Source organism: Nuphar pumila, chromosome 16 (assembly GCF_984573655.1).
Source record: "Nuphar pumila chromosome 16, dmNupPumi1.hap1.1, whole genome shotgun sequence".
NCBI lineage: Eukaryota > Viridiplantae > Streptophyta > Magnoliopsida > Nymphaeales > Nymphaeaceae > Nuphar > Nuphar pumila.
The window spans coordinates 58,738,610-58,763,750 of record NC_143264.1 but is presented as its reverse complement, the minus strand read 5'-3'; the positions used below and the strand labels follow the sequence as shown (position 1 = coordinate 58,763,750).

General features: G+C 36.9%; 1 protein-coding gene across 1 annotated transcript in view; it reads right to left on the bottom strand.

Moving 5' to 3' along the window:
* Nucleotides 1–3,414: 3,414 nt before the first annotated feature.
* The window catches only part of LOC149813281 (uncharacterized), a 35,906-nt gene continuing 14,179 nt past the window's right edge, over nucleotides 3,415–25,141 (bottom strand). The window contains exons 2-3 of the mRNA XM_089991095.1: nucleotides 3,526–3,601; nucleotides 3,415–3,435 (exon numbers count right to left, since the gene is read on the bottom strand). Coding sequence (XP_089847221.1) covers nucleotides 3,415–3,435; nucleotides 3,526–3,601 — 97 coding nt within the window. The remainder of the gene's footprint in view (nucleotides 3,436–3,525; nucleotides 3,602–25,141) is intronic.

Below are 25,141 nucleotides of genomic sequence, written 5' to 3'. Positions count from 1 at the left end.
AGGTTAGTTTTCATAACACTTGATCATATACAAAAAGATATGATGTCGCAAAGGGTAAGTAGAAAACAACCAGTGAATAAAACATGCCATACCAATTATGTGCTGTTTAATTTGCAGTGTTTGACCTTGTCCAAGAATACTGTGAAACATGAAATTATTAAATGGGAAGCATCTATACCTGTCCTACCTTTCCTCTTGTTAATTTAAGTAGCTTAGGTTTAAAACTAGTAATTTGCAAGAAGCAGGTAGAATGAGTTCAGCAGTCTTTCCTTTTCTGCACTTCCAATCACTTCTTTAATTGAAGTCGTTCAACGTGGAATTCCTTGATATTGAAACTTGATTTTTTTTCAACTATAACTACAATTGAAACTTGAATTATAGTTGCATGGTTTTGTATCTGTCACAAAAAATATTTGTTTTGTAGTGAAGGTGACGATAAGAACAGACTGTAGTAGGTTGCTGTCATCCTTAGGTGGCTGGTTCGAATCCGGCATGCAGGATTTATTTTAGTATGCCTTCTCTCTCTCAAAAAAAAAAAAAGACAAGAACAGTAACAATGATGTGAAAGTAGTAACAATAACAAAAAAAAAACGGAATATGCAAGTTGAATATGATGGTGAATGATTCTGAAATCTAAACTAAACCCTTATATATCATTAAAAGCGTGAAGATAGTGACAAAAAAAAAATTATTATGATCAGTTTGAGGAGCTTGAGTGTGATGGCCAGATGGTTTTGAGCCATGGCAACTTGACCAAAGGGATCTTCAAGTAAGTCCTATGCTTGCTTCACTATTAGCTAAATAAATATAAAAACTATCTAAAACAGTATATAAAGTGAAATTTTAACAAGTAATACTAGAGAATGAACAAAAGAAGGAGGTTTACTATTTTGCTAGAGGTTCTCGAACGATTGCGACAGTAAGCTTGCCTACACGAGTAACAAATGTATCCGTTATGGTTAATGATTACTTTTAAACCTAAATATTATCCTTCTCAGTTCAAAAGGTACCGCTAATAATTTGGAATTGATATAGACTTAGTCCTCTTCTACTAGTCCTAATGGGACGAAATTGGTCAGGTAAATGCTCCTTTTCTTTTTCTTTTTCTTTTTCTTGCCCCAAGGGGTTTGGCACAGTGGTGGGGATCTTGGTCACTAGACGGGTGGCCTGCGTTCCATTCCCATGAATGTTGAACCCCTTGAATTAATGAGGTTAAGGAATAAGCCCTGCTCAGCTGAAACAGGGCGACTCCTTGGGGGGGAAGAGGTGCACCATGGGTTTACACGGTTAGGGAAGGCGACAGTAAGTCCAGCAGGCTGAGCCAACCGAACTAGGTCTCTGATCCCGAGGGTGGTTTTTCTGTCCTTCGTGAAAAAATGTGTGCCTTTTCAATTCCTTTCATTATGACGTAGTCCTTGGACTTTATTAGGGTTGTCTAGATGTAACAATCTTGAGCTAACAAACTCTTTGGGCATTGCAAGGACATAGAATTTGGCAGTTGGATGACGAGGACAGTGAATCTTGTGTTTTGGAAACTGTGGAATGATGAGGTATTGCTCCCCTGCCAGGTAGAATTCTCATGTAGGGATTTATGGGTTGGAATCATAGTGACAAGAGTTCAAAATGAGAATATAACGCCAACCTTTCCTCGTGAGAAATTGTTTTCTTTTTAAAATTTTCTCTTTTTTTATCAGCAAATATGGACAATCAACTAATCAATAGCCATTAACTTGGATTAAGCAAGTAATCAATTATCATTTTAAACTTGTATCTCAGACACCAATTTACCCATTTAAGAACAACTGGTGCCATTAAAATTCCAACCTTTATTAGAAGCTTCGTGGGTGTTTGCCCTCCCAACACAGTTGGCCCAATGGGCTTAAATGTGATGGCCAGATTGTTATCCTGCAAACATTAAGCAACGGATCTAGATCCAAATTGCATATTTGTCTAGAACAAATAAAAAAAAGAAAAACTAATGATGGTCATTGAGATTACCTTGTATCGAAACCATGGCTCCTCCCAAGAATGCATGGTGCGAATTTTGTTAAGAGTTGAAATACGTATACACACAAAAATGTAGTGCATAAATCACTTGTATGACAAAAGCACATTAAACAAAATGTGCTTTAAGGGCATGCACTAGCTAGTTCTAGAAATTTCTAGACAGTTTATTAACCAAGATGAACTGTGAGTTAGTGTCACTTTTTTGTCACATGAAAATCGACCGAGTTCATGAACTCCAGCTAGCCCTGACCTCTATGAACCTTCAGTATAGTTGGAGATCATGAACTTGGACACCTTTGGCATGACAACCAAGTGTGCCCTAACAGTGGAGCTAGAATCACTACCAGTTGTTTTTTGCAACCGTTGGACCACGTATTTGAATTTGGAACTTCTTTAACAAAAGCTGGTTTCAATCTCCCAAATCTCATTATGGCGATTTTCTTGGTAAGCGAAAATCTCACGATAAATATTTCTTTTCTTGAAAATATTGAGAAAATAGCGTCATGTAAAAATAAAAAAAAAAGAAACTAATAAAATCAAGATAATTTAAAGATATCTATATTATGAAAAAATAATTTTTTTGGCATTTATCGGCTTTTGATGATACCTTAATCAAGTTGTCAATGATTTTATAATGTCACCAATACTTGTGACTTCTGTTTCTTAAAAAAAACAGAACTTTTGACTTCTGTTAGTTTCTAACCTCTAGGAAAGAAAGATGAAAACTCCTTAACTCCTCACCTAAATATTTCTTTTTCCAACTACCAAATTAGGTAAATACATTTGCAGTAGTTCGAGGGCATTTATGTTACTTTGCGACTTGTGTTTGGTTTTGATTCGGTTGGCTCCAACCTGCTTCGACACGTTATCTCTGGATAAGGTTCTCAAAATAGAAAATAGAAATTTCAGGCTCATATTTCGATCATTTTTTTCATCAAATCTCATCTGTCTGTGCTTTTTACGTGCAAAACGCATGTTTTCAAAACTTTTTATATTGGATAAAGTATTACCATATAATAGTGTGGCCTAACCATCTAGCTATCTCATCAGTCCATTCTCTACTCTTTTTTTTTTGCATCATGCTATTGCAACTTGAGTGGGGGGAGAACTAGAACTCAAATCAAATATAGAGGTGCTTTTTCATTATTTAAAGCAAGATTTTTTAATTATAATTTTGTTATAATGTTGGCTAAGATAGGATTTTCATTTGTCTTGTCCATCAGGCACGATTCTCATATTTGTTTAGAATTATTTTCTCATTTGGGTCACAAATTTGTAGGGAATACATGAGATAAGAGATCACAAATAAACTGAAAAAGAAGAGGAAGCAGACCATATACTATTGTTTTTTGAATACATATTCAACCTATCACGGGAATAAAATTTTTTGCAAACCCACGACATGCCCTACTGCCCAGTCTGGCCAGCCTAATGGCCAAAGTGCATTGTAATAATGTTTACATGTAAACATTAAAGGGGGTTTTTGTTAGAATAAAATACCATGAGAACACCACTTACCGGAAATGGCCATTGTCGATCTAAAAGATGCTTCAGTGGAGGTGGGTTATCGGCGTTATCCTTAGCCAATTGACACCTTCGATAAGCCCAGGCCATCAAGTCAAGAGCTAAGCAGAACCCTTAACCCCAGAGATTGAGAGAAATCTATATCACGTAACCCTCATCACACTTTCATGATGATTTATATAATGGGAGGTCTACATTCATGGATAGTTATGTGACCTCTTCACATTCACATAACTATCCTGCAACCATAACCTCTAAAAAACTGAAAAACCCTAATGACTTCATTTGATGTGCCCTTGTCAATATGGGTCACATCCGAATGGATTCGATCCAAAGTTCAGCATTCTCCCACTTGACCCATTGACACAAAAAAACTCATTATTGAGGTTCTTTATTGTTATCTCGATTCAAGTTCCATGTGGGTTCATATGCTATAATGAATCACAAGAATGAATCATACAAGTCATGGAGAAGAACATTTCTATATGAGATGTCATATTTCAATGTACTACAATATCATTCATTTTAAGTGCTTAACATGTTAAGAGTACCTTTAAGAACATGTAATTGGTCTGTGACCCATTCTTTTTTGTTCTTTTAATGTTGTTATTCTGCTATTCTCTTTTAAAAAATAAGAGACACTTTACACAAAATTCAATAATCCATAAAACATAAATAATCAATTTAGTTTCAGAAATATGATCATTATAATGTATTATCATACATAAAAAAGAATTAAATAAACACATCCTCATTACATTTTTGAAATACAATCCTGATGCAAGCCCTTTAGTAAGAGAATTCATAGTCATTTCTTTTATGCCGATTATATCAATACACACTAAATGATTATCAGTTCTTTATTTAACAATAAAGTACTTTAACTTCATGCATCTACATGTAATGGAGCTCTTGTTGTTATTAGAGAAAGATATAAAAACTTTATTATCATAAAATATCTTTAATGGCTTCTCAATAGAATCCACAATACCAAGACCCAAAATGAAGTTTCTAATCCATATGGCTTGAGACAAAGTCTCCTTTAAGCAATAAATTTTGCCTCCATGGTATAAGTTACAATTATAGACTATTTTTCTTTTCTTCATGAGACGACACCACCTGCTAATAGAAAGATCTCATAGTAGACTTTTTACTGTCAAAACATCCTTCTAAATTCACATTCGAGTATCTAACGACCTCTAGATGGTCTACCTTTCTTTAGGTCAATATATAGTCATTTGTTCCTTGTAAATAATGCATGACTTTCTTTGCAACATTCTAGTGTGTAATGTATGAATTAGTCTGATATCTACCAAGCATCCCAACAACAAATGTGATGTCAGGTGTTGTGCAGGTCTGCACATATTGCAAACTCCCAACCATTGAAGCATACAAAATGCTTGCCATCTAAATCTTTTTATTATCATCTTGAGGACAATCCTTTAAGCTCAATTTATCCCTTTTTACTATGGGTGTCGAGCTTGAATAGCAATTCTTTATCCCATATCTTTTAGTAATGTAGAATCTCTAAGAGAGGTCGAGTACACCCTTAGTTCTATCAAGACGGGTCTCAATTATGAGGATATAAGTGGCCTCACCTATTTAATTTATATCAAAATGAGATGAGAGAAATTATTTTATTTCATTTAATAGACTCAAATCATTAGTCGCAAAAAGAATATCATCAATATACAAAATCAAAATTATGAACTTACTCTCACTAGCCTTAAGGTATATGCACTGATCAACAATATTTTTAGTGAATTCGAAAGTCAAAGTCACTTAATTGAACTTTTTATACCACTAACGGGAGGTTTATTTAAGTTCATAAATTAATTTCTTTAATTTGCAAACTATATTGTTTGAGTCATCTACATTGAAACTATGAGGTTGTTGCATATATACTTTCTCTTTTAGATTCTCATTCAGGAAGGTTGTTTTCACATCCATTTGATGTAACTCTAAATCAAAATGAACTACAAGGGCCATGATTATTTTCAATGATTCCTTAATTGAGACAGGAGAAAAGATTTTATTATAATCAATGTTCTCCATTTGAGTGAATCCCTTTGTAATGTGCCTAGCCTTGTACCTTTTCACTCACCTTTTAGAGTATGTTTTGGTCTTAAAGACCCACTTGACTCTATTAAGTCAAGGTAAAAGATCTCACACTTGGTTTTTTACCAGAGAGTCAAGCTCTTCTTTCATAGTATTGGTCTAATGTGTCTATTTATCACTTTCAATGACTTTTGCAAAAGTTAAGAGATCATCATCAGTATGTATGAAATCGTTGGGATCTTGTAAATACACCACATAATCATAGTGAATAACGGATTTCTTAGTCCTCATGGATCTACATATAGGCACTACTGGTGGTTCAATTTGAACCTATGCATCTTATTGTTGTTGTATATCCTCATCAATAACTTGTTATACTTGAGATTGATTGTCATTGACTGGATTTTTTTTAACATCAACCAAAGGGACAATGATAAAAAAAAATTGAGCCTTTTTCCTTTTTAGGTAAAGAGACATAATCATGCAATTCCTCAAATATAAGACTATGAAAGACATTTATCATAATAAAACTATGTTAAAAAAATCTTGCTTTATTTATTTCTATTATTTATGGTATATGATGTGGAAAATAAAACCTAAAGTCCTTTGATTTTTTTGGATAACCGGATGCCCTAAAAAGAGCCCTTACTTGCACCTTTTGGAGAATTCGAGAAAGGAATGCCCCCAAAAAGCCCTTACCTATATATGTATATATATTCATCACAAATATCAGAATATTTTGAAGTACATAATCCAATTTTTTAAGATTTTAGGACAAATATTTTGAATCAATACATTACATTATGTATAGTTGAAGATGTATCATCCCCACTAAATTATCCCTCTTTTGTCAATTAACCTTTCTTTCTTTCTTTCTTGATGTTTGTTTCTTGATGACTAAACAATTGGATTTTTTAGATTAGAACCACTCTTGTTTCGCTAACTATTTTGGATTTTATCATCGATATTTTTTAGAACTATCCCCTCAATTATTCATGGGTTGTGGATGATCAGTGATACAATTCTAAATAATTGATTGATACAACAAAGGAGTTCGTCTCGAAATATGAATAATATTCATATTTGTTACTTCAAGTGCTTCTTTTTGGCATTCATCAAAAAGAACAAATAAACATGCAATTGGTCCAAATTTGACCAATTAAGATGCCTGAGAACACTATTTCATTACCTCTGCATTCAAAATGAATGAACCCTTATTCTATTTCTAGAGACAAGGACTAAACAAATTACACAGTGGGAAATAGATCCATAGGTTCCATACCTCCTTATAGAACTCGTGCTTCATACATCATAGAAAAATCAAACATAGTCAACAAATGAATTAGGTTCATTAACAATTCACGGATTGAAAGTGAAAAAGAAGAAGCATTAAATCCCCTACCATATCTTGCATCTATCGTATTTCTAACCTGGGGAGTTTCTCTCTCATTTAATAAAAGTATGGAACGTTGGGTGACTAACTAGTAGAATACCAGAATGATATTCAAGAAAAGAACATTCTATAAGAATTCATCAAATTAGAAGAACTGTTCTCATTGGAAAAAATGATAAAGGAGTATCCAGAGTCACATATACAAAAGCTTCATATAGGAATCCACAAAGAAACAATACAATTAGTAAGAATGCACAATCAAGATCATATACATATCATTTTGCATTTCTCGATAAATATAACCTATTTCACTATTCTAAGTGCTTATTTTATTCTAGGTAATAAAGAACTTGTCACTCTTAATTCTTGGGTTCAGAAATTCCTCTATAACTTAAGTGATACAATAAAAGCTTTTTCTATCCTCTTATTAACCAATTTATGTATTGGATTCCATTCACCCCATGCTTGAGAACTAATGATTGGTCTGTTCTACAAAGATTTTGGATTTGTTCAGAATGATAAAATTATATGCAGTCTCATTTCTACTATTCTGGTTATTCTAGATACACTTATGTAGAGCATCCAAATTACTAGAGCATTGAAGACAAGTTGGATGCAAATCCAACTCTCTAGACTCGATCCGGGATGCAATACCCTAGAAGATCCAATTTCATACAGGCCTATTCTGGTCCAAATGAATCTTTGGGGTAAATTCATCATTTTGGCACATCTTAATTTTTGAGAATATTGTTTTTTTATCTTCACAAAAAATACCTCTTGTTGTGATTCCACTTTGCGAATATTGGAATCATTTGTATATATTTTTTATTTTTTTATTTTAATTTTTTTATGTGCCAAATCTTATAGATTAGGATAGTTTTGGTGTCTGATAGGATTATTTTAGGTCACTAGAGGGTATATGGGGTTATTGAGTATATTTTTATTTTTTCTCATTTTAATTTTTATCTAAAGAAATTTAGATAATCTTTTTGAGATCTATTTGAAGAATTGGATCTTACCCAAGATCCAATACTTTAGATATGGGTCCATATTGGCCCCTATGGGTGGACCAATATGAACCTCGTGTGTGGTGTTGGTTGACTAAGTCAAAAAGAGGTAAAGCATGTGAGGGTTTTGAAAACCTTTTCAAATGGGGTCTTCCCATTGGTCACGTGAAAGGTGACCAAGTGAATGCGTTTAGGCTTTGTAAAAAAAGTGTATGGCTTCTTTTGACTGATGAGAAGAGGACAAAAGTAATTCAAAAGGGTGTTCTTTTATTGGACATATAAGAGGTGACCTTGGAAGCTTTCTAAGCTAATTTTCAAAAGAAGGACATGCATTGGCCACATGAGAGGTAGCCTTGAAAACCACCTCCCACCCTTAACTCAACTGGGTTGAGTTCATATAGCTTCGAAAAATTCCTACAAGCCATTCTCTCTTTGACAAAAAAAAATGAAGAAAAAAGAAGAAGGAAAAACTGAAAATAGAGGACTTCCACCATTGGCATTTTTGCTGGAGAAGGTTTGAGCTTGTTCCCTGCGTGAAGATTGTTGTTGTTCCTTCTGTGAAGGTCCAACCGTTGTGAAGACATCTCTTGGTCGTGTCAATCTCTTTGAAGCTGAAAGAGATGCTGCAAAAATTGTGCTCACTGTCTTGTTGAAAAGAGACACTTGCCAAAACTGTGGTTGTGCCTTTAAGTTGCTAAAAAAATTCCTCTTGCTGCTGAAAGATCCTTCATGTAGTGTGGAAGAATCCTTTAGAGACCATACCATGGTGTTGTTGTGTTGCACCACCATCTATCCAAGACCTACGTGAACCCTTGTCGAAGTTGTTGTTCACTTGCTCTTTCTTTCACTCGGTGTGTCACCCTGAATCTTGCATGTGACTACTATTGTGAGTCGTGGCTTGATTAAGGATTGTGTCAAACTATCTACTAATCTGGTTTGAAATATATTCTCACAGTTTACAATAGATCTAGCCTAGTATCTGTTAAAAAAAATTGCATCTCTTTGAGTTTGAATCCTGAGAAAAAGTGCATGCTAGCTAGTTTTATGCTTGAGCTTTATGTTTTTAATCTATGCTAGAATAACTAGGATAAGGGATAAGGAGTAAGGAATTTTGACATCGGAGAAAACATGTTAAAAGTGTTTGTGTGTGAAGGTTGATCAGTAAACCTAAAAATTAAAATTTGATTAATCTAAAAGGTATGTTAAAATCGTGTATACACTAACTGGGTTTTCTGACTGTGTGTGTTAGATACAATCACACCATTCAGGGCGTATCTCTCATTGTAGACCATGAACATTTTTGTGTGATATCTTGTTGAAAATTTAACACTTGTGGCTAAAACTTACATGTTTTTCATATTTGTTGATTCATTCATTTTGGTTGTCAAAAGGGGTTTGAAACAAAGAAAATAATTATTCGGGTGATTGTTCAAGATTGTATCAGTCTGACCTCTTGTTCAGCTAGTACCAGAGACATACGATCTCCGATTCAAGTGATTTTTATTTTTGTGAATCAGTAATTATATTTTCTACAATGTTTATGTTTAAAAAACTTGTTGAATCGATCATCTATATGGTCAAAAGTATCTTAGAATAGATAGAATAGTATCACAGGTGACTATTTAAAACTATACCAGTCCTCTACCTTGTTTGGGTCTTATTAGAGTCATACGACCTTTGATTTGAGTGATTTTAGTTTTTCTAGCTCTGAAACTAAAATACCCACAACTTTTGTGTTTAGGTCTTCATTTGAATCTATACGGAACAGTCCTGTTCTGGCCTGCCCCTTCTGGACAGTTCCAATAGTCCCACCTGTGAACACCGGTCATTTAATCTGGTGTCAGGTTCGTATCTTGACCATCAATGGTTGAAATTTCATGTTTCTATATTCGTTAGAAAGGTGAATTTGTCCTCTATAGAGTTTGCTTTGGCATTGTCCTTCAGTTTAAAGCACAACTGGGTTAAAATGATCCTAAACTAAAAACTACCAGTTCCAAGACACCCTATTTTAGCTTTTATGCATCAAGATTCATTTGGATCTTGGATCATGGATCAGACACTTTTTGGATCAATATCATACAATTTTGAAATATTGGATCTTTCATTATTTGAATTGTATATCTCCTTTACTTGTAGTGATTTATCATTCACGGAATGAGTAAAGAACTGATTTAATCTGACAACATAAAGAAAATTGTAATGTCACTTTGTATATAAACCATTCAAAATCTTACCCATTCTTTATACTTTTACTCATCCAAGAGATTAGATTACTTCTATGTTCTATACAATGGTAGAATTGGGGATAGGGAACTATACTAACTCCATACCTAATTTATTATAGAAATTTCCCAGATCAATTATTAGACTATGCCAAAAAGTAGAAATACTTTTTCTTGGGCAAAGGAATAGATGACTCAATATATTTCTATATTGATAATGATATATGTAATAATGCAGGCATATGCATTGTTGTCCTAAGAGGTTCAACCTACAAGGTCAAGAAAAGGGTTGAGTGATTTAACATCGTTCGAACCATCTCTTTAAGCGTATGGTTTCTCCTTTCAGCTATATCATTCTGGTAGGCACTACTAGATATGGTGTATTTAGACACTATGTCATTCTCCTTTAGAAACCATGCTAATGATCCTTTATTTTTGTTCCATCTTAATAAAATGATCATAATATTCTCTATCTCTATCATACATGACCACTTTTATAACTTCACTAGTCTGTTTCTCTAATTCTCTCTTAAAGTCCTTAACAACTCAAAAAACTTTAGATTTCTCAAATAACAAGTAGAGATACATGTACCTAGAGTAGTTTTCTATAAAGGTGACAAAATGCTTTTTACCTATATAACATGGGGTAAACGACTCACAAATATCCATATGTACAATCTCTAATTTACCATTGCAGTATTTAAAATATTTCTTGTATGTATTGGTCTGCTTAGCCTTTATGTAGTCAAGACATGGTTCTGTATCTATAAAGTCAAGGGATTATAGAATCCCTTCTTTCACAAGACTCTCTCTTTCGAAATATGACCTAACCTTCGATGCCAAAGCAAATAAGATTGGACATAATTTAAATAACGTTTATTACCAATCAACGTATTCTCAACGGAGTAAGATTCCTAGATATGGAGTTTGGTTCTCAAATGATACAAACAATCAACATATATGCAGAATAAATAGAATTTAAATTTTTAATAATAATAAGTTTGGAGTTTTTAAAATTAAAAGCAAAACCAAACTTATCAAGTCTAGAAATTGAAATAAGGTTTTGACTGTAAGATGGAACATAAAATGTATCAATCAAATTGAAATTGAATCCAGACTCCAAAACAACTTTATAAGTCCCAATGTTCTTCATATGCAAACACATTTTGTTTTCTGAGAAGATGCTTTTTTCATGATTCATTAGTTTTCTTTTGTTGAGAAATGCTTGCAAAGAGTTAGCAATGTTTACAGTGGTACCAAAATCAATCTACCAACTATTCAATGAAACATAAATTAAATTGCACTCATGAGAAACAAATGACTTGTTACCTTTCTTCTTGAGTTATTTCTTATGCTTCACGTAATACAACTTGTTATGTCCCTTCTTACAAAAGAACCACTTTATAGAAAAAAATTTAGTATGATTTTTTACATTCGCCTAAGAGTTACAAGTCTTTCTAGAGGTTTTTTTCTTGCTTTTTTTCTTGAAGGAACTTTTATTTGCCCTAGGCCTATACTTTGCATGATGAGAAGCCATATGTTCACTTTGCACTTTATCACCCTTCAATCTTTCTTCCTCTTCAACACACTTATTTAAAATATCATTAAAGGACTACTCATCATTATGTGTGTTGTAAGAAATTTTGAAGGGTCTATATTCTATATAGGCAATAAGGTCATAATCAAACACACTAGAAAGTAGTAAAAATGGCAAGCTTCATGTCATTCAGCTGACATATAATATTTTTTATTTCCAAAATATTGGTTGGATGTAACTGTCTCCAAAATATTTCATAGATACCAACTTGGACATGAGAGTATTGGCCCTAGCCTTATTAGAACTAACATACTTAACTTCAATGACTTTTAAAAATTCCTTCATCGTCCTGCAGTGAGGAATGACACCTCAAATATTCTTAGTCATTCGTGATTGCAAAAGCAATAGGCTAAGCCTATTTTGAGTGCTCCCACTTTTCATAGACAACCTTCTAATCGGTTGTGCTTTACTCTATAAGAGTGAGGTTCGTGATCAGTTCTTAAAGATAAATCTTTTATTCTTGTATCCCGAAGTGAATAACATAATTTCTTTCTAATAAAAAAATTTGATTTGTTTAAAATAGAGATAATGCTAGAATTGTCAATGATCAAAGAACTGGTATTGCAAGAATGAAAGAAAAAATAAATAAATGTTCATACAAGATTCATATCGAAAAGGTAAACATGAGACCCCTTATTATTCACATTTTCTAAGGCAAGCATAATAAGGTCATTATGGTTTCACTTTGGTGAAAATAATAATACTTAGAGATGCTTCACATTCTCAATTCTCAAGGAATTGTCACTCAATTAGTAAAACTAGTAGATTATGTAACCAGATTCAATTCTGCATTGTACCTTTGGATATGAACATGCTTTATAAGCTGGTGTACATAACTACTATTACACCCTGTATGAATTTAGAACACAATGCTATGTCTTTGGGTAGAATCATTGCTTCATAAAGATACATGATCACAATACCGAATTTCAATCCTAACATGGTCCAAATAACCCTTAATTATTAAATCTCAAATCACTTTGGTGATTGCAAGAGTGAGTTGATCGAGATATATTATCATAAGTATATTCATATTGCAAAGCATGCCACAACACATATACTTTGAATTCAGTCATAATCTCATGCTTATATATATCATGGACAACATAAAACAGTCATAAAATATACATAATATCATGCTAAAGTCATGCATCCATGATAAAAATACCATAAAAAGTATGAGAGAAATGACAAAAGCATGTTGTTATAGGTAATAACCAGAATTGACATGAAAATAGCCTCAAACAGGTCTTTAAAGACTCTGAATCGGTTCTCGAAACCCTAAATCAATCCTAAAAAACTCTGAATTGATCCTGAAAGACCCTGAATCGGTCCAAAAAATCCTTAAATTGGTCCACAAAAACCTTGAATCGGTCCTGAAAAACCCTGAACTAGTCCTGAAAAACCCTAAACTAATCCTGAAAAGCCCTGAACTGGTTTTGGACTCTAAAAGGTTAACAAGGTCCAATTGAGGACTTGATCTAACCTATAATGTGATACTTGGGTCGGATCCTATGGATCCATATCTAGTCTGCTAAATCGGATCCCTAAGGATCCAAGCCCGATCTGCCATCCTGGGCCTCAGACTCGAGCCAAATCCAATGATCCAGGCCTGGTCCACCCTAGAATGGGCACTCGGATCGAGTTAAGAGCTTTTCCACCCATAACCCAGGTACTGTGTCTGAGTCTAGGACCATGTATGACTAAGTCAACCTTAGATCCAATCCACTCGGAACCCCTATACTAGGTCCAGGTCCTGGACCAGATCCCATTGGGTCAGGGTCAAACCTAGAACCCAAGTATTGGGTTCGAGTCTTGGACCAGGTCCACCGAGTCTGTGTCATACTCAATAAACCTGGAACCCAATTATTGGGTCTGAGTCTTGGACCGGGTCACTGATTCACTATAGCTACAGTGCTATAGTGAAACTCGACCCCCACTGGGATTACATTTTTTTATAGGTTATGCCTTGTCCCACTTCCTTCACCACCTCCACCACCAGCAGGTGCCACTGATGGTCGGCCACGATTGTCGGTCTCCAGCGGCCAGCCACCGTCAATCTTGATCATCTGTCGGTGATTGTAGCGCAAAAAACAAAAAACAAAAAAAAAAGATAAAAGAAGGGTGGGGGTTACAGATGCCGGCTGAGTCCTGGCTCTCGGTGACCACCGCCAGCCTTGACAGGGCATGGACGACGTCAGCTCTGACCTGCAGCCGGTGGGTTGTTTTTCGGCACCTCCCCTCTCGCCGCCGATTTCCAAATCTGAACGAGAGTCTGGTAAGAGAGAAGGATCTTTTGACGATACTTCCCCTCTGTCTCTCTCTCTCTTGCTAGTGGCCTACCGTTGATGTCCAGACCCAGCTGGTCATCAACGTCCGTTGCCGACTCAAACTCGAGCAACGTGTAGTTGGATATGCCTGTGTCAATATGGGTCACATCCGATTGGATTGGATCCAAAGTTCAACAGTTTTATCCTTTGTAGTTGGATATGCTTCGTCTTTGATTAGGGTCTAGATCTAGATTTGAATCCTTTTACAAGGTTCAACGTAGATGTCAAGACTATTATAGATTCAAGATGTATATAAATTAATAAAAACCCTTTACGAATTGCTTCCAGCAAGTATAGCATAGATTCAAAAATCAAGGTGCTGTTCGGAATTATGGGAATTGCATCAGCGGATACGCTTTAAGTGGACTCACCTTTCTGAACCGTTTGTTCTATACTTCGATGTTAACATGTAAGATGACTGTGTAGTGACATCTTGTCGCTTTCTTTCTATAACCTCTCTATTAATTGAATGCAATCCTGAATACTTTTCATTAAAAATAAATAAAATTACATCCAGCCATTTTTTTACGGCCCTAACTAACACTTGCAGATTGAAATACAAGACAATCGAACTACTTTTTTTAAGATAAAACGTCTTGTATCTCCGATTTAAGATCTAGTAGGAAATAGTACTCAAGTCTAGGTAATGATGTTACCAGCTTGGGCTTCCAACTTTGTTTCATTTTTTTAAAAGGTTGACTACTCTATTAAAAAAGAAATCACAAGTTAAATATGAGTTTTTTGGTTTTTGAGGGGCAAGCTGGAGGTCGTGGAGTTCGTACTCGATGTCCCTTGGTTATGCTCGTGTTACCTAACCATTCATTTGTAGTATATTATGATAAAATCACATTAATTACATTCTCTCTCTCTCTCTCTCTCTATATATATATATATATATATATATATATATATATATATATATATATATATATATATATAAAACTAATGAAGGTAAGAAACTAATGAGCTAGAAATCATAAGGGTAAACTCAATCTAACCACATAGGATCAAGCCTTGGATAGTGCACAAATGTGATCTTTTGAGTTATGAAATTTTGGCACATTGTGGGCCATTAATTTTTGGACCTTCTTTTGAAACCTAATTACTTGTTATAATCACATGATTCAAAACAAGTTTTCTACTAGACAAACAATGTAGATCACATAAATAATTGAAAATTTTTGAAGAAAAAAGTGATTTCTACCCATTAGTTCCTTACCTTCATTAGTTGCCATATATATATATATATATATATATATATATATATATATATATATATATATATATATATATATATATATATATATATATATATATATATCACTTTGTGAGCCTACCGCCAGCCCATCACCAGTAAATAGCGCTGACTTCAGGTTGTATTGGTTTTTCGCACATGTGACCCTACAGATATATTAGTCATGGTCGATTTGCTGGGAAATGACACTTGATCATGTCTTTTTTGATAAAAATGATTTTTTAAGCATTGAATACTTTTAAAAATTGTAAACCATTGATTTTTAAATCTTATAAAAACCAACCTACGTGTTGGAATCGGATGATCCTATCGATTTATATAAAATCAAGCATGTGGATCATACATGTATGGTCACATTTCAGAAAAAATAGAAAAAACCCTTCCAAGGCCCAGTAGATTGACAGTAGGCTAAAAGAGTGGTAGGCAGCTATCACCTACTCTTTCTTCCTTTATGTATATATATATGTGTGTGTGTGTGTGATTGCTGCCTACCACTTTTTTAGCCTACCCGACTTTGGGAGGGTTTTTTTCTTTTTTTTTTTAATTCTGATCATACAGATGTGATCTACAAGCTTGCTTTTATAGAAGTCGACTCTTGGATCGTCTGATTCCGACATGCAGGTAGGTTTCTATAAGATTTAAAACTGTTGGTCGATAATTTTTTAAAATATTCAATGCTTAAAAAACATGGTCTGAGTATCATTTTCTAGCAAATGGACTATATCAAACACATCTGGAGGGTCAGATTTGCCCAAACAAGCTGAAAATACCTATTCTCTGGTTGTAGACTCAAAAAGTGGCAGACAGCTACCACTTCTCTCTCTCTCTCTCTCTCTCTCTCTCTCTCTCTCTCTCTCTCTCTCTCTCTCTCTCTCTATATATATATATATATATATATATATATATATATATATATATATAGAGAGAGAGAGAGAGAGAGAGAGAGAGAGAGAGAGAGAGTTTATGATCATTTCAGGCTCCAGCAGACAGAAGCCCAATTCGGCCACCTAACGAGTGGTTTGATCAACGTGTTGGTCCTCAAAACACTAGTTCTATGTTTGCTTACTTTCTCCTTGCTGTGGATTACGAAAGCGGAGTCATGTGGGCCCATGAGTATTTCTTCTGGGCCACCAACTATCCTTCCTTCATATGCCCCATTCGCTTTAGTATCTGCATCACCAATTTTATCATCAGAGGCCTCTCTACCCTCTCGTTGATTCTTCACAATCACCTTCTCTGAAGAAATTAATACTCTCTCTCTCTCTCTCTCTCTCTCTCTCTCTCTCTCTCTCTCTCTCTCTCTCCACGGCACCGGGGATTCTCAAAATTTTAATGGGGTGCAAGGAATGTGAAATCCCGAAACCCAAGTACCGGAAAGGTCTGTGGTCACCAGATGAGGATCAAAGGCTGAAGAATTACATAGTGAGGCATGGCCAAGGGCGTTGGAGTGTTGTCCCATTGCAGGCCGGTGAGTGCATGTCAATATGTCATTCTTCTTCATCAACACATATATATCTCTCTCACGTTCTTTGGGGTATCTTTCACCACGCTTAACCCATATGGTTCAGCCTCAATGAGACTTAACCTACCATTCATTTCTATTCAAGTTTTAGTTCACCCTAAACTCTTTTGCATTAATTCTCATTGGAGTTATATTGTGCCACAACCTCCAAATTCCCATTACTTCTTTGATTCTAGTTGCTCCAACTCGTGCCATAGTAAATTAAGCTTTCATGTTTGGTATCTAATAGAACTAAATGCAAACTAACTCAAACGAGGATTGACCAAGGTGTAGGTCTGCAAAGAACTGGCAAGAGTTGCAGGCTAAGGTGGATCAATTACCTGAGGCCAGGACTCAAGAAAGGAGTCTTTACTGAGAGGGAGGAGGAAATCATCATTGGTCTGCACAACGTGCTTGGGAACAAGTAAGGATCCCTCTCCACTTTTTTTTTTAACTTGCATTGCAAAATAGAGAAAACCACCCTGTTGCCCTAGATCTCCCCACCACTTAAACGTGATTTATAATTTGGTCTGCTTAGAATGCATATATATATATATATATATATATATATATATATATATATATATATATATATATATATAATCACTTTTTTAGGGAAAAAGAGATCTGGAAGGGAAGATGTATCATCAGAAATAACCAGTCAACCATATATATGGCCCAGTCTGAAATAGCCTAGTAGGACTCTCCTAGAATATTAGTTGGATTTGAGCCAAACAAAACAGATCAAAATATTATCAGGATTGGATCCTAATTATCCCAACCCTTAGATTGACTATATGGCAGGCCAAGTTTGCCATGTTTGTATATCAAAGTTGGATGTGAACCAACTTTCTTCTACCGTCTAGATCCAAATTTGGCGTATTTGTAACCTTATTATAGTAGGGTCAATAATTACCAATATAAACAGGGCATGCTTGTACCGGATCCGGGCGGGTGTTGGGACCATTAAAGATCTCAATTTACTTGATTTTTTGCTTTTTTCCCTCCCTTTTTAAACGAAAAAGTCTTTGAGCATTTTGACTCGTTCCCCTATGCAGATGGTCCCAAATAGCCACCCACCTACCAGGACGTACGGACAACGAGATAAAGAATCATTGGAATTCCCAACTCAGCAAGAGAGAGGTGACCAAGGTGGCCATAAATCCTGACCGTCCAAAAGCCCCTCACAACCCTGTTGCCCTAGATCTCCCGCCAAATACAATGTCAGTGGAATTAAAAAACACGCTATCATCAGCAGCAGCAACGCAGTCTTCTAAGTCAAATTTGGAATCCTTGGAACCGTTGGAATGCTCCCCTAAGAACTCCATTTTCAATTGTGGTTTAGGGGATAAACCCTTATTAGCCTCGGAAGACCTCATATTAAGTTCAACAACAACAAAGAATAAGGCTGCTCCATTACCAAAAGTTCTCTTCTCTGACTGGTTGACAAATGGTGATCATTGTTTGATAAATGATCATGATTTAACGGGATCTGTTTGTAATTCATTTAGCGGGTCGAGTTTTGAGACGGTGGTTGGGATTAATAGTTTGACGCAGCCGGGTGGAGGATCAGGTTGCGGTTTCGCAGATCTTCAAGGGCAATTTGAGAATGATTATGATGAGCTTGTGGCAGCAGGAGAGTTGTATGGTACTCTCGTTAATGAAGATATATATAATAATTTCGACCTTGGCAATGATGTGATATATTATTAGGTCAGTTGATAAGGGTGATGATATGGGATCTGTACTTTCTCAAATGTCATGAGGATCCTTGGAAGTTGCAACCCTTCTTGTTTGTACTCCTTTCCAAACAACAATGAAGATGTTTAATTGGTCTGTTCTTTAATTTTTACAGGTTTATGTTAAGATGTGATGGACGAGAGGGTGGTGTATGTTTGCCCCTGATGATTCACTGAATCCCACGTCTGTGTTCGGGGCTTTGAATGAGCACCACGTATACAAGCACATGGGGCTCATATTCCCGTGTATGTTGACATAACTTTGCATCGGACTCTGGTGTTGTTGCAAAGACTTAAGTACCCTTTCTTGCTATTCTTTTCATAAAGTGATGGTTTGAGAAAATAACAAAAATGCCCTTTATTCAAAAAAGAAAAAACAAACAGTTCAAAAAAAGGACAAACATGTCCTTCATCCAGAAAGTCGAGGATGATGTTGACTCTTCAAAGTCTTCTTCTTTTTCTGTTCAAAAAAAGGACAAACATATCCTTTATCCAGAATGTCGAGGATGATGTTGACTCTTCAAAGTCTTTTTCTTCTTTCTCCGTAAAACACTGTAAAACCCTCTCTCTCTAGAGAAGAAATCAAGGGAAACAAAGAGTTCTTCCTGGAGAAGGCCATGAACATCAACCCTCTCACTCTCTCTCCCTTCTCTCTCTACTTCTGTGCACATCCAACAGACGATCCTACATTGCTCCATCGCCATCTTCTTCTTCTTCCTTCTTCGTAAAACATTGTAAAACCCTCTCTTTCTCTAGAGAAGAAATCAAGGGAGGTAAAGGGTTCCTCCTGGAGAAGGCCATGAACACCAACCCTCTCACTCTCTCTTCCTTCTCTCTCTACTTATGTGCCTGATTTAGAGTTTTTGCCCTTACAGGAGGGGGTCCGGGGCTCCCCCCCCCCCCCCCCCCCCCGGCGCGGATCCCGCTGCGCGGGGGGCTCGGGGGGCAGCGCCCTCCGGACTAAAAATTTTTTTGGCCTTCTAACAATGATTTGTAGTATTATCGGACTTTCCTACAACAATTTGTAGTATTTTCGGGTCTCCAACGAAACGCTATAGTGATTTGCAGAAGACACTACAAATCGCTATAGTGATTTGCAGAAGACACTACAAATTGCAAATCGCTATAGCGATTTGTAGTGTCTTCCGTAAATCGCTATAGCGATTTGTAGATTCTTACGCAAATCTCTATAGCGATTTGTAGATTCTTCCGCAAATCGCTATAGCGATTTGTAGTGTCTTCCGCAAATCGCTATAGCGATTTGTAGTATTATTCAGTAAGCAAATCGCTGTAAATCGCTACCCGAATTAGGACCAACTTGTCAGTGCCATATCTCCCTAATCGGAGCTCATATTCCAAATCCGTAAAAAGTGGTGTCTTCGTTATTGAGTCTACTTTATTTCTGTAAATTTTCAGTGATTTCTATTGTTATTTCATTCCCCATTTTAACTTCAACAATACATTACAACCACAATCATCAAAAGAAAGATTGCCCAAGCTAAGAGTCTTGAGAGAGTAGAGGAGGGCCTCACCACCCACCAAACAACAAAAAATACAACGACTCAACTTCAAGTGCAATAAGGACCCAGAGTCGAATAAATTTAGAGGCAGCTCATCAGTAAGGACCCACAACAGTCAATGTGCAGGTCAGTCGGTGCTTGATGGAGCAATGTAGGATCTTCTGATGGATGTGCACAGAAGCAGAAATAGAAGAGAGAGAGAGTGAGAGGGTTGATGAGCCCCCGGACCCCCCTCCTGTAAGGGCAAAAGGCCATGAACACGCTGGGAGGAGCCCTCAGACCCCCCTTCTGTAAGGGTAAAAGCTCTGAATCAGACTCCATAACTCTTCAAGTTGAATGATGCTACCCACACTGGGAGGAGCTCACAGACCCCCCTTTCTGTAAGGGTAAAAACTCTAAATCAGACTCCACAACTCTTCAAGTTGAATGATGCTACCCACGCTGGGAGGAGCCCCCAGACCCCTCTCCTGTAAGAGTAAAAACTCTGAATCAGGATTTATAACTCATTTAGTTGAATGATGCTACCCACGCTGGGATGAGCCCCCAAACCCTCCTCCTGTAAGGGTAAAAACTCTGAATCAGGCTCCACAACAGTCAATGTGCAGGTCAGTCGGTGCTTGATGGAGAAATGTATGATCTTCTAATGGATGTGCACAGAAGCAGAAATAGAAGGGAGAGAGAGTGAGAGTTGAATGATGCTACCCACGCTGGGATGAGCCCCCAAACCCTCCTCCTGTAAGGGTAAAAACTTTGAATCAGGCTCCACAACAGTCAATGTGCAGGTCAGTCGGTGCTTGATGGAGCAATGTATGATCTTCTAATGGATGTGCACAAAAGCAGAAATAGAAGGGAGAGAGAGAGAGTGAGAGGGTTGATGTTCATGGCCTCCTCCAGGGGAGATTTCTTTCTCGGATAATCCTGCAGTGCAGAGACTGGGTCTTAAATAATCACCTTCGGGGCACTTAAGTCTTTACAACCACTCCTTTTCAAGAATCGTCATTTTTTTTGCACCAATGGAGGAGAGGGTACTTAAGTCTTTGCAATCGCATCAAACTCCAACGCTAATTAATGTTGACAAACATGGGGATACGAGACGCACATGCTTACATACGTGGTGCTCTTTGGGACCCCTGAACATGAGATGTAGCTAACTGCCCTGTTCAGGGGGGAACATATAACCTGCTTTGGTGATGGACACAATAAGTGAGAGCCCAAAGACGTGAATAGTAAAAAGTGCATATAGTAACTTATATTGCCTCTCTTATTACATTGTAGTTAAATAGAAAACTACAAAAATATGAAAACTGATCCCTTGATTGTTGGGATTCAAAGCTGTTACAAAATACAAACTGTTACAACATTTGAATTTTAATCCTTTTTCAGTTGGATAGCGCGATCCTTGGTAACTAATTCACGCTAATATTTTGATTCATGTTTTCTTATTTTTCTCACAGCCTTTATCTATTTTGCAAGTAACGTCTCCCTCACAGCCTTTATTTGTTTTGTTGGTAACGTCTTTCTCATCCTTTGCTGAATATGTGGGATCCACACAATCTTCATTACTCTCCTGGGCCCTTAAGGATTAATTATGCCCATCTTGCTTACTAGATGAATAAACTGATCACGTCTCACCACTTTGGTGAATATAATTGCTTTCTGATTTTTACTGGGGACGAACTTAATGCAAACAATCTAACTTGATGTGCTTCGTCCGCTCATGAAAAACTGGGTTGGCTGCTATGTGCATCATTGATTTATTATCACAAAAGATAAAGATCTCTGTAGGCTTGTTTTGCGAAATTCTCAAATCATTAAGTAAATACCTTAACCATGTTACTTCACACATATCTGCTGCTAAGACCCGATATTCAGCTTCAACGGACGAACGTGATACTGTGCTTTGTTTCTTAGTCTTCTAAGAAATTGGTGACACCCAAGGAAGGTGCAATAACATGTAGTTGACCTTCTACTGAAGGGACAACTTGCCCAATCTGAATCCACATAGCAAGATAAATTGAAATTCTCCTTCTGACTCTAGTAAAATTCCTTACCCCAATGTCAATTTTAGGTACCTTGTGAGTTTCACCATCGCTTCCCAGTGTGATTGCCTTGGTTCTTGCATGAATTGGTTTAAAATGTGGACCACATATGTTATATCCGACCGAGTTATGGTCAAATATACGAGCTTCCCAACAAGTCTTTTATAAGATGTTGGATCTTTGATAACTTTCCCAGAGTGATCCAATTTGTGATTTGGTTCCATGGGTGTGTCACTCGCTTTAGATCCTAGTAGCCCAACTTCTTTCAACAATTCAAGAGTATATTTCCATTGATTCAAGAAAATACCTTTCTTGGATTGAGCCACCTCAATTCCAAGAAATAAATTTAATTTTTAATATCTTTGATATGAAAAGATCTATCTAAGAATGCTTTGAGCCTTGTCACCATTTCTGAATCGTTGCTCATGATTATTACATCATCAACGTACCCAAGAACGTATGTTTGCTTATCTCATAATATTAGCAAAAATAAGGAATAATCTGCTAGAGACTGTTTGAAGTTTGCTTTCTTTAAAGCATTTGAAAATTTAGCAAATCATTGCCTTTGTCTTGGGCCGATCTTTCAAAATAGGACATATGCAATGTGGAGCTCTACTGAGTGAAAAATGCATCAAGCGTAGGAATGTGCGGTATGTGTTCGCTTAATCGGTGACGTGCGATGGTAGCACGACATGCGATAGGCATCAGTATCGTCATTACTGCATCATTGTGTGGTGGCACAGACGTGGAGTGTTGTTTGGTTAAGTAGTGCCAGCGGATCAAAGGATGTTGTCTTTGGGGATTTGGTTAAGGACCTCTCGGCTTGCAAGATTGTCCCATAAGTAGCGTTTGGATGCACGGGGGTGCATGTGGGCTAGGGATAATTCTCCTAGGGATCACATTAGATGATTCCAACTGAGTATGGTGACTTTGGGCTAGAGATAAATCTCCTAGGGATCACATTAGATGATTCCAACTGAGTATGGTGACTCAAGGCTAGGTGAGTGAATGCCTAGGTACCGACGAATGAGTTTGGGTGGTGCTCTTCGCTATGGTGTTCAATCATCAACTGGTCTTTGGATTGGGGGCTGCAAGGTCTTGCTCCTTCAGTGGTGAGGTTTTGCTATGTTGTGTACATGGAGTCACAATACACTCCATGGCATGCAAGGCTAAGGCAAAATTTGTGTCTCTTTCGAAAGTGATAGCCGGTATGGGACGACTATGCACTAAGCAGCATAGACTACATGGAATGCGCATTTGAAAATGCGCTTGATCAACTTTCGCTAGGCAACTGCGCATGAGGTGGTGCGCAGAGCCAATGAAAATGATTCAACACATGAAAAGATGTTGGTACGCAGCCTTTGGCTATTAGGTTGGGCAGTTTGGTGCGTCACGGATTTGCAAAGCATTCTATAACCGTGACAGAGCCATAGAAAGGCTTGTGGCGGTAAGGAAAGACCATCACGCCATACTGGCTTATTAAAAAAAGTAAGCCTATGACAAATTGGCATTAGAGCAGAAAGATTCACGAGACCTTGTTCTTCATTGTATGCGACACTGAGAGGACAACTATGGTTTATCTTGCTTACATAATTTTGCGCAGCTGAAGTGTGGTTGACCAAGCACAGAAAGCAAGATGTTGACAAGATGGTATGGGACATCTTGTCGATGATAAGCAGAAGTGTAAGGTTGTTGTTCAATTAGCTAAAGAAACGTAGATAAGCCAAAGATTTTCATCAGTTGTGCATTTGTCTCACATGTGAAGCATGACGTTTGCCTTGTGCATGCAAAGAATGCACATTGGATTCGGTTGGATGGATTTGTACCTTTGGGTATGTGAGACTTAGTTAAACTTTTAGATTCTTTCCCAAGTTTGTGGGTTAGCAGAGTGCCACGTTGAAAAAGAATGCCCATTGTTTTGGTCCCTTGAGTTGGTAGATCCTCAATGGATTGTATGTGCAAAAAAAATATTATTCATAGCTTGTTGGTTCCTACGGAAACATTTTGCTGACTCTAAGAGAGAATTACAGCATGTTGGCTTCAAGAGGGGAGTTCCAGCATTGGGCCAAAGGTGCCCATGTGAGGATGAGTACCCAGAAAGACACTTTAAAGGATACTTTGGGGTGATATGCAAGAAGGCGTCTCCCAATTGAGGACTAGTTTAGACCATTGAAAAACCGCAAGTTGATGCTTAAGGAAGTTGATATCCCTCTAGCATGAATTGGTGGTCGTCTTTCTCTGCGAGGACCATGAAGGGCTTAAAATTGCCCTTGCTGGGGTTGGAAGGCACTCCATCCATGAGTATAAAAATGGTAAGTTTGTCGTGCGTGCAAGGATGACCCGTTTGTGTTTGAGACTACACTGAGGTCTCACGAGCAGAGAATGCTCGATGATGATAAAGTAGAAGACCATTGTCTAAGTGATCGGAGGCGCGTTAAGAAATGAGACTTGACGTGTTAAAGGTTATGGTAATGGTGAATGTAATACAGAACAAGTTGAGTAGGATGAAGAAAAAAAGTAAACCAAAGATAAGTATAAAGGAAAATTGGCATATCAGTAAAAACTATTTTCTTACCTGCACCAGCATTATCGAGGACAATGGTTTTGGGTGGGGGAGAATGTCTCAGACCGATCTTTCAGAATAGGACATGTGCAATACAAAACTCTATTGAGTGGAAAATGCATCAAGTGTAGGAATGTGCATTATGTGTTCGCTTGATTAGTGACATGTGGTGGCATCACAACATGCAATAGGCATCGATATCATCATTAGTGCATCATTGTGTGGTGACACAGACGTAGAGCATTGTTTGGTTAAGCAATACTAGTGGATCAGAGGATGTTGCCTTTGAGGATTTGGTTAAGGACCTCTCAACTTGCAAGATTGTCCCACACATAGCATTTGGATGCACGGGGGTACGTGTGGGTTAGGGCTAATTCTCCCAGGGA